This window comes from Lathamus discolor, chromosome 8 (genome assembly GCF_037157495.1).
Source record: "Lathamus discolor isolate bLatDis1 chromosome 8, bLatDis1.hap1, whole genome shotgun sequence".
In the NCBI taxonomy this organism is placed as follows: Eukaryota; Metazoa; Chordata; class Aves; order Psittaciformes; family Psittacidae; genus Lathamus; species Lathamus discolor.
In genome coordinates this window covers 18,831,279-18,848,359 of record NC_088891.1, presented here as the reverse complement: position 1 = coordinate 18,848,359, position 17,081 = coordinate 18,831,279, and the positions used below count along the sequence as shown (strand labels likewise).

Here is a 17,081-nt window from a genome sequence, read left to right as displayed (position 1 = left end):
TCAACACCTTAGTGTTCATGTACCTGCAGAGCTGAAGCTATCAGCTAATTATCCAGCCTTACTGAGAGCTTCATGTGTCTTCAACACCTTCATGGAGCTTCATGTGTCTTCAAGACTTTACTAAAGCAGGGCTTGCTTGATATTTGTCTTCTGTGTAAGGCTGGGAAGGTGCTGGAATGTGAATGCTGATCGGAACTGTGACTGCAATACCCGGCCACAATGGCACACAGCCTGTTATTTTTGAAACCAAGTATTTTGCTCTCAGTTTGTTCTCTCCACCTGATCTTTGGGCTGGGAAATGCCTTTTGTGATGTTTATATGGCATCTCAAAGCCTTGATGTAATTAATTTATATGTTTTAGCACAGTATCAGGGTGATAATAATGTTTTTAAATAAATCTGTATTTTCCCTTGTAACACCATTTAAAAACTGGCATCTAAACACATATGTACTTATAACACAACTCTGGTTAGGGTTGAAATATCCATATGGAATATGTTATATGGAATACGCATATGCTAGTGCTCCAGAACCAGGACAAACCTAGAGAAACATACTCTCAGTTACCACTCCAAGGAGGCAGTTTATCTATAAACTCACATGTGTCACACTTTGCTTCCAATTACCCTCTTGGTGCACCAAAGCAGTATCTAACCAGCAATCACACTAACAAGCACAGCTGTGTGTCACCAGTGATACAGGAAATAACCCACAATCTCACTCTGCACTCTGCAGCAGAACAACAACAGTCTTTCCCCATGAAGGTCTGAGGTGTTCTGTGTATGAAGTGATACGAGCACGTCACACGATGTGAAAACTCTGGAGGGACTAGAATCACTTTGTCTGTCAAAGGCTATATTACAGGATTGCATTACTCTACACAGAATTGCAAAACCAAGTGTATTACATTGTAAGTACAAATTTAAGGGAGAATTCTTAGGAGAATAGTGGTAAGAAGCAGAATAACTTCTCTTACTTCTGTAAAATGCCTACCATTGCATCATTACTAACAGCAGAATAAGCATTATTGAAACTCATTATATTAGAGCACTGCGCCTTAAAGTCCTCTCAAAGCTCAATCTAAGCAGTGAGAAAACCAAGGATTCCGTAATTACGTGTAAGGGTTTTACTCAGATTTTCATTCTTGGCTGCAGAACTGCGTTAAGACACATTCAGAATTCCTGTTTCGGTTGTTAGTTTGCATACTCAGACAAGCTCTGTTGATCTCAAAGAGCTTTGTGTACACATAAAGACTGATTAAACATGGTGAAAGGCCACTGATCCTTTGTCTTTCATTTTAAGCCTCCGGGACTCTGATTTATCCTCCTGAACTTGAATTCTGACACCTTTCCCACTTCTAACTCAAGCAGAGGCAGCAACTTGAAAAAACTCGGCTTTCACAAACGCCATACCTGGTTTTATCCCCTGAAACAGATGGTAAGGTGGAGAACGTCCTCCCACTTCTGTGTGTGGTGAGAGACATGGGCAGCACGGCTCAGCTTCCCCTGCATCGCCAGGGTCCTGGAAGGTTTGTGAAGGTTCGTGAAGTGACACATTGCTGGTGCAGGGTGCAGGGCCTGGAGCACAAGTGTGATGAGGAGCGGCTGAGGGACCTGGGGGGTTTCGTCTGGAGAAGAGAAAGATCAGGAGGGACCTGATCGCTCTCTATAGAGCAATGCCGATGAGCGGGCATGTGATGATGGCACACTCCGTGTAAGTTTCTGCCACATAAGTCACGCACATTCGACTTCATCTGGATCTACGGATCCATTCCCAGCATCTGGCCTACGACAGATCACCGCTAGCATGGCTGATTCCCTCAAGGACTGGATGCTTCTCTCTGTCGTGGTCCACTTGCCTGAGCAACACGTAACATTATCCTTGTAGGGAAACCTTTCCTTCACAGCTCCCAAGAGCCACCTCCAAAGGCTGAGGCACTGTTTCTCTTTTGCAATTGCTTTGTCAGTTCCTCCTGGCGGAGCCAGGACGGGGCTGGGCTCTGCTCCCGAGGAACAAGGGATGGGACAAGAGGAACCGGCCTCAAGCTGCCCCAGGGCAGGTTTAGATGGAGCTGAGGAACAATTCCTGCCCCAGAGGGTGCTCAGGCATTGGAACAGGCTGCCCAGGGCAGGGCTGCAGGCACCGGCCCTGCAAGGGTTCGAACACCATGGAGACGAGGCCTCAGTGCCATGGGGCAGGGGTGGCCTTGGCAGGGCAGGGGACGGTTGGACTGGGTGAGCTTAGAGGGCTGCTCCAACCCGGCTGATTCAGTGATTCCACTCCAGCAGCCCGAGGCGAGCAGACCCGTGCTGGGCCCCTCCGCGGCCGGCATTCCTGCTTCACACCTCGGACAGCGGGCAGCCGCCTGCAGTTCTCGGCCAGGAGCCGCCGGCCCCGCTCAGCCGTGAGGGCACTGCGCAGCCCTCCCCCTTCCCAAGGCTCACGTCGCTACTGCCCCCACTCGTCCCTCACACAACGCACGCCGATCGCTTCCGGACAGCTGCAGCCACCGGGCCCGGTCCCTGCCCCGCGGGGCTCGCCCTGAGGACGAGGCCAAGGCCGGCGCGGGGGTACAGCCGGGACCGGCAGCGGGATCGGGTGTCACTGGCGGACCCTGAGGCGGGCGGCGGCTGCCGCCGAGCGGGCGCCACCAGCCCGGGTGGGACAGGTGCGGCCCCCCCCCGGCGCTCAGCGGCGGCACCGGGCGGCGCGGCGTGAGGCGAACGGGGCCTTCTTGTCCACACGGGGGCAGTAGAGAGCGCCGAGCCGGAGTCCTCTCTATGGTCGTGGCGGAGGGAAGCGCTTTGTGGGTAGGGCGCTGTTTGCCTCTGTCTCGGTGGTGGGAGACGTCATCACAGTGCGACGGTGGCGGCTGTGGTGGCGAAGGGGTGGGAGGTGAGTGTCCGGCACGGCTCGGTAACGTACCATCTAATATCGTGTCGTACCGTACCGTATCGTGTCGTACCGTACCGTATCGTACCGTATCGTACCGTATCGCGACGGAGGGAGGGCGAAGGCCGCCACGGCGGGGGGTGCTGGGCTGTCGCCCGTCGCCGTGGGGGACAGAAATGCGGGTTCCCTTCAGGCCGTGCTGCTCCCTCAGAGCCTTGCTGCTGAGCATAATGGGTTTTCTCCTTGCAGAGCGCCCCTGTTAGGACTGCTTCCATAAAGACATGAGCACACAGGTAAATGAACGTGCAGCGTTAATCGGGCTAACTGCTGGCTTGGTGGTGTGGTTTTTTAGGCTGCTCATACGTAATACTAGCTCTTTTTTCTTTCTAGTACGGTATTCTCTTCAAGCAAGAGCAAGGTGAGGAACCACTAACATGTATTAAATAATATTGGTCTTCTTGGATGGTGGAAAATGGATAATACTTGTGGTTATGTTATTATTACCTGGGTTGTGCTTGTATTTAATATAAACCTGAATAACTGAAGATTAGCTATGCTGTTTTTCCAGCAGTAGCCAAAATACATCATGTGTTTTGAAACCATGCAAACAGTGACAGGGCTCTTGGAACACCGGTAAGACCAGAGGAGCAAGGAGCCCATTGCTGACATTGCAGTCAGCAATTTTAGCATTACCAAAACTGATAGTTGTCTTCCATCAAAAGAAAACACTTATTGTTCAAAAATGTCTATGCTTTTACTGTCTTTTAGCTCATGATGATGCCATTTGGTCAGTTGCCTGGGGAAAAAGTAAGAAAGATGGTTCTGAAACAGTGATCTCTGGTTCCTTGGATGATCTTGTGAAAGTCTGGAAGTGGTAAGTGAAGTGCTCCAGATTAACCAGTTCTAAGCCTTGGGAGTAGCCAGCATGGAGATACAGCAGTCTTGATTTCCTTTAACCAGCACGGATGTTAGAAGTGACATCAGGGAAGGGGCAGCATGGCACACAGAGCTGCTGTCTTGAGCAACCTCCTCTTCATTGGTGTGTGCTCTCTCATGGAGCAGGATCAATCCCTTGTGCTTTAGTTTTCAGGGAACTCAAACGCTTTTGAAAATGCACATCGAATTTTATGTGCCATCTGCCAGAGAATATACAATTTGGTGAAGAGCATCAGCTTGCATTTCCAATTCTTTGTCTAAATCAAATTTGATTTGTCTAAACCAATCTTAATTCTTTTATAAGACAATGTTGGAAGCACATGTACTGTGAAATAATGGGATTAGAGTAAAAAAGGGAATTACATCTTCCTTTAAAAAAAATCCTCTTAATCCTTATACAGGTGACATTGAAGTGTGCTTTTGCAAAGAAACTGTTTTATCTCTTAGGCAAAGCAGTATTAAGGGTGTGCTTCACGTTAATGACATGAGGAACTTTGCTGTAACAATGCTAAAACTGTTGGCCATGTTGTTTCATGCTTTGCTGACACATTAACTTTCTGCGGTAAGTACCCATATATTGATGGTATTGGATGTTTCAGTGGGACTACTCACAGGCTTCAGATGAAGTACATGCTTTGCAGAAATATGGTAAATGGTTAATTTGTTGGCTCTTTTCCTTAAGTACAGAGAGCAGTTTGTGCGTAGCTGTCTCCCCATTTCACAGGTGAAGTTGGATTCCCCTTTTGTTGATCTAAATGGAGAAATGTGGGTTGTCTTGTTTGTTTTGTCTGAGGTTGGAGATGGGTTAAGTACCCCCAGCTATTCGTAACTAGGCTTTTTCCCTTGATCAAAAGGAATGATGAAAAATTGGATCTCCAGTGGACTTTGGAGGGTCACCAGCTGGGTGTGGTATCTGTGGATATCAGCCACACAGGCTCCATTGCAGCATCCAGCTCCCTTGATGCCCACATTCGCCTTTGGGATTTAGAAACTGGAAAACAAATCAAGTCCATCGATGCTGGTCCCGGTAAGAGATCAGTGTTAAGCTGTCTCTGCATAGGAGATGTACGTACTCTAGGTAGTAAATTCCATACAGTGTGTAATTAGGGTACAGGAAATTACTGGGTTTGGGGGTTCTTTAATCTTTGCAGAAATCTCAGTCATTTTATGAACTAAACATAAAGTGGTATCAGCCAATTTTGCATTCATTTTTCACACTACTTAGGCTTTCTCAAATACATTTGGGTATGTTTTTTTTTGCTAAATGCATAAAGCAGAATGGCAACCAGTGGGTTCTTACAGATGTGCTGATAAAGGGATATTTAAAATATAATTCAAATGCTTATTCAGGCTGATGTACAAAGACGACTGTCTTCATAAGCACTGCACTGAATTTGAGCCGTGTCTGTGATGTATTTTTATGCAGTACATCAAATCCTGAGTAAGGAAGTGGAAAAGCTTCAGTAAAGCTGAAGTCTGTTTAACTGTTATGTCCTCCAAGTTGGAATTCAGGGCCTAATACCTTATTGTAAATGTTTCATTTTTTTCCAGTCCTTAATTTAAGGATTATCTTGAAGTATTTGAAGTAATTAAGTTTATAGAAAAAAACACCCTGTGAATTATATTGTGCCAGATAAATACATTGTACTGCTGTAAAAGGTTATGGTTGGTTTATGTTACATTTGTATAGCTGTGTTTCTCCTGCATCTTTGGGCTTTGCTGAACCCAGGACAATGAGCTGTTATACTCTTCTTAAAGAGTATGTAGTAGAGTTCAGAGTGCTAAGAGTAGTTAGGGGGTTAAATGTCTAAACGGATGCATATAGAACTGGCATTGGTGAACTACAAACAGGATTCAGCTAACTGATTGTATCTTTTTAACGCAGTTGATGCTTGGTCCCTGGCGTTTTCGCCTGATTCCCAGTACCTTGCGACAGGAAGTCATGTGGGAAAAGTAAATATTTTTGGTGTTGAAACCGGAAAGAAAGAATATTCTCTGGACACCAGAGGGAAGTTCATCCTTAGCATTGCATATGTAAGCAGCACAATTAATAACTTCTTATGTGAAACTGCTATTGCTGTATTATGTTGTAAATCAAGTATTTTTGTTTCTCTCTGTCAGTTAAGCTCTACATAATACTAAATGACAGCCATACTTTGATAGTTCCAGATATAAACTGTGTGATGTTTTCCCCCTACATATGTGGAAAATACGCTTAGTTCTGGCTTATACACACATTGTGAATAAGTCAGCTGAAGTTGTCTTTATGAGAAGATGCTAAGAGAATGTCAGGGAGGTACATAGCATAAATGCATACAGTTGTTAAATGCGTACTGTTTGTGTTTCATTACAGAGTCCAGATGGAAAATACTTAGCCAGTGGAGCGATAGATGGCATTATCAATATTTTTGATATTGCAACTGGAAAACTTCTGCATACGCTGGAAGGTAAGGGTTTGTGTGTTTGCAATACCCCAGTTCTGGCCTCATTCCTTAACAAAATTAGAGGATACAACCCAACTTAGAGTAGGATAAACCAGCCATGGCATAAGTGAGTTGGTCTTTCTGTCCATTAGAAAGTATGTAGTTATTTAGTGTGCTGTAACTTAAACCACTTAAAATGTGAGAGGCAAACTGTAAACTTAGGCTTGCATCGTGTCTATCTCAAACAACATAGTAATGCTTAACTAATTTCTTAAACTGCAGTTCCTTTTTGTATTGCAGTGCAGTGCAATGGGATGAAGGTAGCCAAAATGTGTGCTGCCGTGACAGTTTTCTTTCTGCTACAGTATAAATTCTATAGCACTTTATCCCTGTTTTAAAAAATAACCAGACATTTTATATTGTAGAAGACGTGCATTTTTCCATCAGATAAATGGCCTTTTAATGTTCATCCAGTTTCTGTCCAGCTGTATAGTTAATTAAAACCCCTAACCACTCAAGAAATATGAAATTATACAACGTAATTTCTAAGTAAAGATCTGCAGCTGAAGAAAATCAGATACTCTTGTACTGCAGTGGACGTGCCTTAACATTCAGAGTTCAGAATTACTCTTTTTCCATTTTATGTTGTGCTGAGAAGCCCGTAGAGGCACGGAGAGAAAGACTCTTCAGAGGCTGCTTTCTTTTACCAGGAGATGCTGGTCTGGTGTAGCTTCTTCAGCACCGTCATTACCAAGAGGAATAGCTACATTCTAAGCCATGTCTAACTTTGAATTGCAGGTCATGCGATGCCTATTCGTTCACTGACGTTTTCTCCAGATTCTCAGTTACTTGTAACTGCTTCAGATGATGGCTATATCAAAATCTACGATGTGTAAGTTGTGCTTTAGCAAAAATATGAACAGGAAACTTAGTTTGCAAAACTAACAGAATGGTCAGAGAGGCTGATACCGTAATAAAAAAACACATCAAACCCTCTGCTCTATAATTCACTTCAGCTTTTGGTGAGTTCTCTATATAATCAATAATCTTAAATAATAAAAGACTGCACCCTTAGTTTTGAGAAGTGTAAAGGTGAATGACAGTCCTAACTTGAAAACAAATTACTTTCCTCATACTTGCACTGAAGGCAACAGGCTTTTGTGCATCTGTCCTGTGTGTTTGTGTTTACTCGCCTTATAGATGTGTTCTGTACCCAAGAAATGATGTTTTATGACCTATTCTTTTTCTGGAGAGGAAAAGGCACTGCTTCAGTGATCTTAACTTCCCTAAACCTGCATTACTTTGCCTTCTTCATGGTGAAACTGTTTTGTCCCACAATGTATCTTTTTGATGACTTTTTATGCTAACCATTTGGAATGGGAAAACTGGAATCTGTTGTAACATAAGCTCAGCCTCGATGAACAGATATCCAAAAGCCACCTTCCATGACCTTATGTTGAACCATTCCTGACTGCACTATATACAGCATATTCCTGTTGTTTTTTTCCCTGGAATTCACAAAAGTATTAAAACTTGTTCTTACCACAGGCAACATGCAAACCTGGCTGGCACATTAAGTGGTCATGGATCCTGGGTATTAAATGTAGCATTTTGTCCTGATGACACCCATTTTGTTTCCAGGTATTGAAGATTTTTAACTTGATTGTGTTTACTGAAAAAAACCAAGTAATTTTGTATTTATAAAGGGGGATGGATCACAAAAAAGTAAATGTGTACAGATTGCAGTGGAACTTACAATGGAATAACACACATTACAATGACAGACTCAAGAGCCAATCTGTGAGTGATACCAGTTGTAAGTGATTAGTATTTTATAGTGTTTGTCATCCTACTGCAGTGTAGTTCCCTACAAGTGAAGAACATGTAAACCTAAGGGCAAGTTGATCCTACATAGCTGAAAAATTGTAGTTGAATTAAGAAGTACAAGCTGATGTAGTGGTACATTCATCTAGTTGAACTTTGGTGTTGCTTCCTAAAACAGCTCAGGCAGTTGGGGGACCAGATGTGTGCAGCAGGAACTTTATCCAAAGAACTTGCTTCAGAGAATTTTCTGGGTAAAATAGGGGTCCTCATTTTCATGCTGCAGATACGGAAACAGTGAATGTATTTTGAAGGTCACTGGAGGCTGGTGGGAGATGCTACTTTGTCCCTGTATTTGATGGGTGAAACAGGGTTTCTTATGTCTCTCGTAAGATCTTTTAAGCTTTGCACTGAACTAAGTTAACCTACTAATTTAAACATTCATCACTACTACTTTTCCTTCAGTTCATCTGATAAAAGCGTTAAAGTTTGGGATGCTGGAACGAGAACCTGTGTTCACACGTTCTTTGACCACCAAGATCAGGTACGTCTACTCTTGAGGCCGCTGTTCACAGAACTTCAGTTGTGTCATGCACATTCGTGTTTCAGCTTGGTGCTATAGCTTCGGGGTTGGACATCGGCTTGCTGTAATGAGATCTTAAAGGTTGTTAATGATTATTTGGCACTCAATATTGAACTATTACTCCAAGCATGTAGGTTGAGCTCTTTCAAGTAATTAATTACACTTTCCAGGTCCAAATAAGGGCAATCCTGTGTGGCCAAAAGGCTTCTTACCAGACTATTTTTTGTCTATGGTCTTGCTTATTTCTATCAATCATTTACATGGTGTGTGCATGTGGAAGGGGGAAGAATACTTATTTAAAAGGATGGCATTATTACAAAAGATGCTCGAAGGCACCCCTGGAACTTTTTCCTCCTCCAGTGACTGTAATACCCTGGTTTTCTGCTCAGTCATAGCTACCCATGAGGGAAGAGGAGGTTTGGTATCTACCGAGTTACTGTCTTCCCAAATGTTAGGTGTTAGAACAGTGTCAGTTTTTAATGGATCATGGAGAAAGACTTCACCAAGGCAATTCTTTCAGATTTTATTTGGGGTCTTTTCTTCCATAGTACCTTCTTCTCAGTTATTTACAGCTGTGGGGGTTTTAGTATTGAAGGACCAAGGAGAACTGGGTCTGCAGTCTTGCTTTCTTTGTTACAGTCTATAACCTGGCAAGTTTGTGGAAGGCAGAGATGATACCAGCTTTTGGGAAAGCTGGGTTTAGGTATTAATGGAAAATGGCGTGTGAGATGCCCAAAACATGGTGTTCTCAACATCCCCCCCACTCCAGTGCCATGTCAACAGGAGTTTGTGTAACTGGTTTAAACCAAGTTAGAAGTATGATGTGAATTAGTCTAATTTTGCACTGGTAAATAAATGACTCTTAAGTAGCCTAGGGAAAAACTGGATCACTCACTCTATCACGTGTCAGTCTGCATGAAAAACGCTTCCTCTCTGGCCTTTGTCCAAGTCCTGTAAAATGCTCTTTTCAGAAAGGAAGACAGGATAGACAAGAGTGAGGATGTTAGGTGTGATTTCTGCAAACATTTTAGCCTTGTTCAAGTACTTTCAGATTGTGTAACCTGCTGTCAGTAGGAGTGAAACGTCAGAACTTGTCAGGCTACTAGATGGCAGTCCTCTGGTTCATCATCCCCATCTGCTGTGAAAGCAGAAGTCATACTTGCACCAGCTCTTAACAAGAAGGCCTTAAATAATGGTCCCTGTTCTGGTTGTTGTGGTCAGTAAATCTGGCTGCTATGAAGACTATTACCCCTAATTTCCTATCAATAACCTTGTATATGTCCTATTTACAGGTTTGGGGAGTGAAATACAATGGAAGCGGGTCCAAAATTGTGTCTGTTGGAGATGACCAAGAAATTCATATTTATGACTGTCCTGTTTAAATGTCTTCTCATTCCCTCTGGTTAACTCTTGTGGCAGTTTGGAATACTACTGTCACATGCCATTTTTTTAGTACAATAAAAGCATTTTCATATTGCTGAGGTGCAGAATCTCAGCTCTGTTTCATATGTAATTTTAGTTTTGGCATGAGAGAAAGCTTTACTTTTTCATAAAGTAAAAGCTACAGCTGCAAGTAACTTGGAAAAATGTATTTTTGGAACTCGGGAGTCATGGGTGAAGTTACTGCTCAGTTAATCACTCCTGCCTCGAGACATAAATAGACTAGAGCTGGAAAGTGGTGACTGAGGCTCACAGCAGCTTACTTAGGTAGAGGTTGTATGCATGGAGGATGACAGCCTGCACTCAATAGGGTCACTTAAGCTCAGCACCTGTTCTAGCAATTAGATGGGGAGACATAGTGAAATTAAACCATGATGCATGAGCTAAGAGGGACTGCTGTTCCCAACTTGACTAGAAAACAGATGAAAGCCGCCTTCTGCTTTTATGTGCTCATTTTTACAATGGTATCTATCTTATTACATTATCAAAGAGCAGCTGTGTACTGCACTGGTCAGGCTGAAATCAGTGTGGTTTCAGTTTATTCATCCTAATGAATAATACACATAATAGCTAGCAGGAAATAAAAACACGCTTCTAGGAAAGGCTGAAATACAAAGCTTAGCTTCTGAAAGATAAAACTTTTATTTGCAAGTATTTGCCTGTATGTCAATTAGAATTATGGGGAGCACACTCTATTCACAGGCTGGTATCTTATGACCCCAAGTTAGATACAGCTAAGCAGCTGCAGGAATGCTACTCTGACACAACAGAAGAACACAGGGAAGAGGCACAAAATGCTTCTGAAACACAAAATAAGACAGCTACTAGAGCTGAATATGGAGAACAATCTGGACTAGGTGATGAGAGTCTGAGCTTACAAGAAACTCAGTGAAGATTCTCAAGTGGCTCAGAAAGTACCAGACAAGCACAATAAAATGTGAAGAGTTCTATTTATTAGAAGTTATTTCTGCTATGTTTTATCCTATGAAATTAATTTTCCAGTATGAAAGTATTTACATAAGACACTCCACTTAGCCTCTATCAGTATTGCCCAAGTCTTATATAAATAGCATAGGTGAAATAAAGTGAGAACCTTCACAGCAAAGGAAAATGTATACCAACTCGGTTCTCAGCTGTGTGACATCTGCATTATATAAAGACTACAAGAACACAATATAAATTAGTTACAAAAAGGTGATACTGACAGCGCAGCAACTCAATTTGCTGAACACAAAAACCACAAGCAGTGGCTATTACAGCCATGCAGTTTTCATTGTGAAAATTTACATTTTAGATGACATCCACTTCACCTTGCTTTAAGATGTCTGACATTGTACTCCTGTTCTTGGACCCTCCTCATCTTCTTCATATGCCTCTCCCCCACTGTTACGGTAGGTTTGCTCACTTGGATCAAAATCTTCAAGGTCTACCTGATCCATCTCATCCGTAATCATAACGTCTTCTCGGGGAGGAAGCAGGGCCTCCAGCAGACTCAGTTTCTCCCTTGGAAGCCAGTAGTGCTCTGGGAACTGGACCTACAATTTCATATGGGTTTTTTAATGAATAGTTATCCCTTCTGCCAACACAGCCACCTTTGCTAAAGAAAAGCAGTCAACTTACCAGAAATTGTATAATTAAGCTGCCTTTGTCCATTGGAGATTTGTAGACAGGCATCCCTTCATTGTAGATACACTTTAGGTCACCGTGTTTTATCACTTCACCTGCACAGAGGTAACACCTTTAAGTAACCTGATGTGATGGACACTTCCTTCGTAACCATGAAAAGCAGGGTTAGGCACAAGCAGTGTTCCCACAGCATCAAGGGAGACAGACTACTAACAACTAACTCACAGAAAAGGCTGCAAACTAGGAGTCCTACAACCAGACTATACAGGCCATTTCCTCTACTGGAAGAGACTCAGCTTCTCTTAGCACAGCCTTCATGCTGAATTAACAGATAATCCACTAGATTTTATGTTTCCAGCCTGCTGAGTATTTTCCTGGCTCTCTTCCAACTGAGGCCAAAGTTTATTAAGAAGCCTTTGACAGCTTCAGCTGTAACTCTGCATCTAATGTTTTAGAATGAGTGACAAGAATGACAAACCACCAGCTAAATACAGTGACTGCAAGTGTAGTTTGAATCCATTGCATCAACTGGTTAAAACACCCCCAAAAAACCCCACAAAGCCTACCACAGACACCCCCAAAAACCGCAGTCAACAATCCCGAGCACAATCAAGCAGGCAAGCAATTCATATAGCACCAGAACTCTTTGTAAGACCCACCTGGCCTAGATGATATAACAAGAACTCTGTTATCCAGAGTTTCAATGGTCTTTCTGAAACCACACAAAGCCTCTGAGAGTTGAATTCTCATTTTTGTGATCAAGTCATGCCCTCGCCTCTGAAAGACACTATGATCCTTTTGATCAAGCACAATTATAACATCACCAGGCTCCAGATCAGGCTCTTGGTCACCCTCTCCGTGGAATACTATCTTCTGACCATCTTTCATACCTGGAGAAAAACAAAGCCATTTATTCTCTGCAGCACTACAGACCACAGTTAAGGACACAGAATGAACACACAGTCCTTACCTTTATCAACATGAACTTCTATGATCTTTTTCTCTCTTACAACCTTACAGCCATTGCAGTTGTCACACCTGTCCTTTGGATTTATTCTTTCACCTTGGCCTTTGCATTCTGGACACACAGTTTGAATTTGCTGTACCATGCCAGGTCCTATCTGTTGAACTATAACTTGCATTCCTCTTCCTTTACACACAGGGCACTTCTCCACTGCCCCTCTCTTTCCGCCATAACCTGTGACAAAAAGGTTAAATTTGACCTCAGTCTCCAAAAATGAGACGTTACTCTACTGCAGTCAGGCTGGAACTCATTGACTTCAAGAGCACCTTTTGGGCAACTCGAGAGTCATTCAGTAATGTGTTCCAATGAAACTGGAAATTTAGTTTCCATCACAAAACATGCCCCACAAGTTAAAAGTTTCTATCAGCAAAAGAAAGTCAAGTTACCTATACACAGCTTGTTCGATGAGCCTCTGCCCCACCTCCAAATAAGGCACAGATTTCAAGGCATTATCATCCCAACTTCAACACCTACATTCCATTAATACTTCCAAAAGAATCTGCTCGCTAAACATTTAATAGAGTGCTAAGATACAGGACCTCATTAAAGTTTACCTCAAACAAGGCCAGTCATTATGGATATTTAGAAGTGGTAAAAATGGTTGCGTAATACAAGCTAGACTGCTACCCACAGCAATTAAAAAATATTAACAAAACAGCCATTTCATAAAGTTCCAGATTAAGATACTTATAATTTAGGTACCCTTAACTGTAATTCACAGTGAGTCTAAGTCTGCCATTAGAACTGTTAAGTTTATACACTAAGTCATTTTTGGATAAGCATAAATGAGAATATAAATGGAAACTTTCAGAGGGGGATGAAGGAGAGGGAAAAGCAGAACACCCACTCTTCATTCTTAGTCCCGCTCAAGAAAAAAAGAACTAAAATGACTGTAGTAAGAGGAATGTGAAGCCACTACTTGTTTTTACCTTCACACTTGGCACAAATAACATTCTTCTGCAGTGCCAGTTTCCTTGTAATACCATTGTACAAGTCTTCAAGAGATACACCTAACTGGTGTACAACATTCTTGCCTTTAGAAGAAAAAGAGAGATTAATCCTGGTTCAGCTGTTGTAAGGACCAATGTTTATTTTAAGGCTTCTACACTTGTCCACACATGCAGTCTCACTGAAAAAAGTTCTTTCCAAACTTTGAACATGGCTCAGCCCCCTTAAAAGCATGTGCTGTTTCATCAGCTTCCACTGTGCTGCACCCACTTAGTAACATAAAAGAACATAAAAGTTCAGCTGTAATTAAGCAAAGCATCATTAAAGCCACCCTATCCCTGCTCCTACCCCTAATTTCATAGGCTTAACTGAAACAGCAAAGTGCAAGGACACTACCAGCTTCACATCTGGTCAATTCAGAAGTTGCTGTTTTGCCTACCTATAAATTTCCATGCCACTTCACAGCATAATTTAAAAGGCTTCACAGCAAGTTACTACTTGCCCCTTCAACAGACACTGGACATGGAAACAGACAAAAATCATACTGTGCTTTTAGCAGCATTGTACTGAGTTTCACATAATTTCTCCCAAATAATTTTGTGAATTTACAGCATGACTTAAGTTGATGGTGTCCTTTGAAGCAAGTTGCCCAAAGCATATGAACAAGTGAGCCACAGAGATCTGGAAAAGAAGTAACTTAAACTAGGTCTAATTCATCTGCTCTAAACCTAATGATGCTTCCCCCCCCCCAGATATTACCCACACCCACTTTAACAAAAAATAAACAGTCGGCATCAAAGATTGCTACGACTACATCATGTTATCTGCTTTATTAGAATCTTAATGCTAGAATAACTACAGAAATCATGGTTTACTTAATCTATTGTTGCAATGAGTAACAACCACACTATGTGCACTTAGTATAACAGCAGTACCATAGCACAGGTGTCTTACGCTTAAGTGCATGGTTAGTTTCTGTAACTTGTTTAGAACTGTGTACCTCTTCTCTCTCTATTCATTCGGCCTCCACCACCAAAGAACATGTCAAAGATGTCCATGGGTGAAGAGAAGCTGCCGCCACTCAGGCCTCCTTCTTTAATAGCCTGCTCCCCACCCTGGTCATAGAGGTCCCTTTTCTTTGGGTCCGACAGAACTTCATATGCCTGGGATATGAGTTTAAACTAAAAAGAAAAAAGAAGCTCTGAACAACTATGACCAAGAAGAAAAGCCACCCTCTCATATATAACTCCATCCTCAGACTGAGCCACTGTAACACTCTCTTTTAGCATTTGTCTTTTTCAAAAGAAAAACTCCCTACACAAATGTGTAACAGACTGCAATAGTACGCTTTTGTCCAGCAAAACCACCCCTTTTCTCCCTCTCCCCCCTCCTCCCCTGTTATACATAGGGTTAAATTCAGAGTCACCTCCAACTTACAAGCATATGCAAGCTAGAATCTGATGACTGTGGTAGTTGCAATCATTATGCACTTCTAACAAATGCCACTCAGAAAAGGCCATGATACTGTCCCCAAAGTCTTAGGGGTCCGACAATGCTCACAGCCACAGCAGTGCTCGTCATTCTGGAGGTATGCAGGGGTCCTTCATGCCTGCTGAGCTGCTACATCTGAACACAAATTTAAGTGATCAGACACAGATGCTTCCTCATCACAAGTAGAAGGACTCATAGATCAAAATATCCAGTTTAAAATAAAATATTAAGAGATTTTCTTAAATAGCTATCAACAACTGCCTATTCCTAAGATAACTAGAAGGATTTTTAAGTACAATTTGCCATTGTTGAAATGGCTATTTCCATTTTCAACACAATTTACTCGTGATCAGATAAAGACATTCAAATAAAAAAGGCAGGCCAAAGGCAGAAAAGGTCACCTTTGACTATATTACTGTTTAACAACCTGGAGTTTTGTTGACTACTGTACTAAATATGCGTACACAGAGCTTCTATTCCCATGCTAAAATATTATCAGGCCAGCTTTTAGATGAATATTCCTATTTTTCAAGTTCTCCATACTTCTCCAATCGTGGTGCTCACTTATCTTCCCAGGAAATACAGAGTTGAGCAGATCTCCGCTAGTAATGCATGAATTGGCTTTGTTGTAAGTAGTCCACCCATGTGCAGCCCAATGATTTCCTTGAATAGTTACCTTGTATATCTGCATTAGCACTTTCTCTGAAGGAAACTCATCCTGTTCAGGAACACAGATCCATCCAGCACAATGCCAGCACACACAACAGTGCTGGCACCTGCATCCACTTCTGCAGCACCTAACAGCACAACGGCTGTCAACACACTAGAAACCTTTCCAGCTTTGCCTGTTTTAAGCAGCATCTCTGTAAGAACGAGCTCCCATTAGCAACTATGAAGAATTATAGGAACTACATCTAGAAAGAGGAACTGAAGTGTCTGCTCCTGCCACAGCCAGGCCATGAGACCAACTGCCACCTACAGATACCTTCTACACGCTCTGCTGAACGGCAGCCTTCATTTAATGGCAACACGCTGCAGGAAGAGCATTACGTTGGTCCTTTAAGCAAAGCAGAGCTCTACAATCAAGTCAAGGGCGCACATTCCGCCGCTTTCCAGTAAGAACGGCGGGCCTGCAGCAGGCCCGCCGTGCCCCACACGCACCCTGCGCCAGACCCTGCGGAATTCCCCATCGTAAGGCCCGGCCGGCGCATCCGGGGCCTAGACCGGAGCTCGGCCCCAGCCCCGGCCCCACACAGCCGCCGCAGCCGGCCCGAGGGGAACGTGCCGCAGGTGCTGCCGGGAGAGCTACCACCGCACAGCCCCGGCTCTCGCGTACCCGTTCGCCCTCGCTGGGGTTCTTGTCGGGGTGGTACTTCAGTGCTAGCTTGCGGTAGGCTCGCTTGATCTCCTCGGAAGAGGCATTGGGCTTCACCTGCAGGATATCGTAGTACTCCGTCTCCTTCACCATGGTGCTCTGCGGGAGGACACACCGCGTTATACCGCGTTACACCGCATCACCGCCACCCCACGGCCTCCCCCCGCCGCACCGAGGCCGCGCTGCCCGCGCTCACCGCAGCAGCCGCCCGTGTCGCCTCCGGGGTCCGCTCGGGCTCGCCCCGCCTCTTCCTCGGCTTTTATATGGGCAGCGGCCGAATCTTCTGGAATGACGCCGCCCTACGTCACGGGCCTGGAACGGTCTAGAATTCCCGCGCGTGACGTCACCGCCGGTGCGCGCACGGGGCGGGGCCTGCCTGCGCCGCGCGGAGGCGGGGCGCGCTTCCCGCCCGCCTCCTGAGGGCGGAGGGGGTTTGTTCCCGTCGGGTACCGCGAGGTTTGGTGTGCGTTGGGGTAGAGGTCCCGTTTGGGGCCGTGTTCCTGTGCGTTGGGGTAGAGGTCC

The 17,081-nt window shown here is 43.7% G+C and overlaps 3 protein-coding genes across 6 annotated transcripts in view; 1 reads left to right on the top strand and 2 right to left on the bottom strand.

The window, feature by feature from the left end:
- Nucleotides 1-2,818, bottom strand: part of CRABP1 (cellular retinoic acid binding protein 1) — a 35,465-nt gene extending 32,647 nt beyond the window's left edge. Inside the window, exon 1 of the mRNA XM_065688008.1 lies at nt 1,413-2,818. The gene's annotated coding sequence lies outside the window, so the exon portion shown is untranslated. The remainder of the gene's footprint in view (nt 1-1,412) is intronic.
- Nucleotides 2,497-10,136, top strand: SKIC8 (SKI8 subunit of superkiller complex). 4 transcript variants are annotated; one of them, XM_065688006.1, is made up of 11 exons: nt 2,497-2,570; nt 3,142-3,185; nt 3,283-3,310; nt 3,661-3,766; nt 4,683-4,855; nt 5,714-5,862; nt 6,182-6,275; nt 7,050-7,143; nt 7,800-7,892; nt 8,538-8,616; nt 9,948-10,136. In XM_065688006.1, the coding sequence occupies exons 2-11, from the start codon at nt 3,174-3,176 to the stop codon at nt 10,035-10,037; spliced, it is 918 nt and encodes a 305-aa protein (XP_065544078.1). In that variant the 5' UTR covers nt 2,497-2,570; nt 3,142-3,173; the 3' UTR covers nt 10,038-10,136. The 4 variants fall into 4 exon arrangements, with proteins under 4 accessions (XP_065544078.1, XP_065544076.1, XP_065544077.1 ...); XM_065688004.1 differs by lacking the exon at nt 2,497-2,570 and adding an exon at nt 2,577-2,668; XM_065688005.1 differs by lacking the exon at nt 2,497-2,570 and adding an exon at nt 2,698-2,810.
- An 895-nt stretch (nt 10,137-11,031) lies between these two features.
- Nucleotides 11,032-16,903, bottom strand: DNAJA4 (DnaJ heat shock protein family (Hsp40) member A4). Its single transcript, XM_065688002.1, has 8 exons — nt 16,756-16,903; nt 16,521-16,658; nt 14,694-14,874; nt 13,675-13,779; nt 12,692-12,919; nt 12,381-12,611; nt 11,716-11,816; nt 11,032-11,630 (listed from the first exon to the last, which is right to left on the bottom strand). Exons 2-8 carry the CDS (start codon nt 16,650-16,652, stop codon nt 11,412-11,414), a joined length of 1,197 nt encoding a protein of 398 aa, XP_065544074.1. The 5' UTR covers nt 16,653-16,658; nt 16,756-16,903; the 3' UTR covers nt 11,032-11,411.
- Nucleotides 16,904-17,081: the final 178 nt, after the last annotated feature.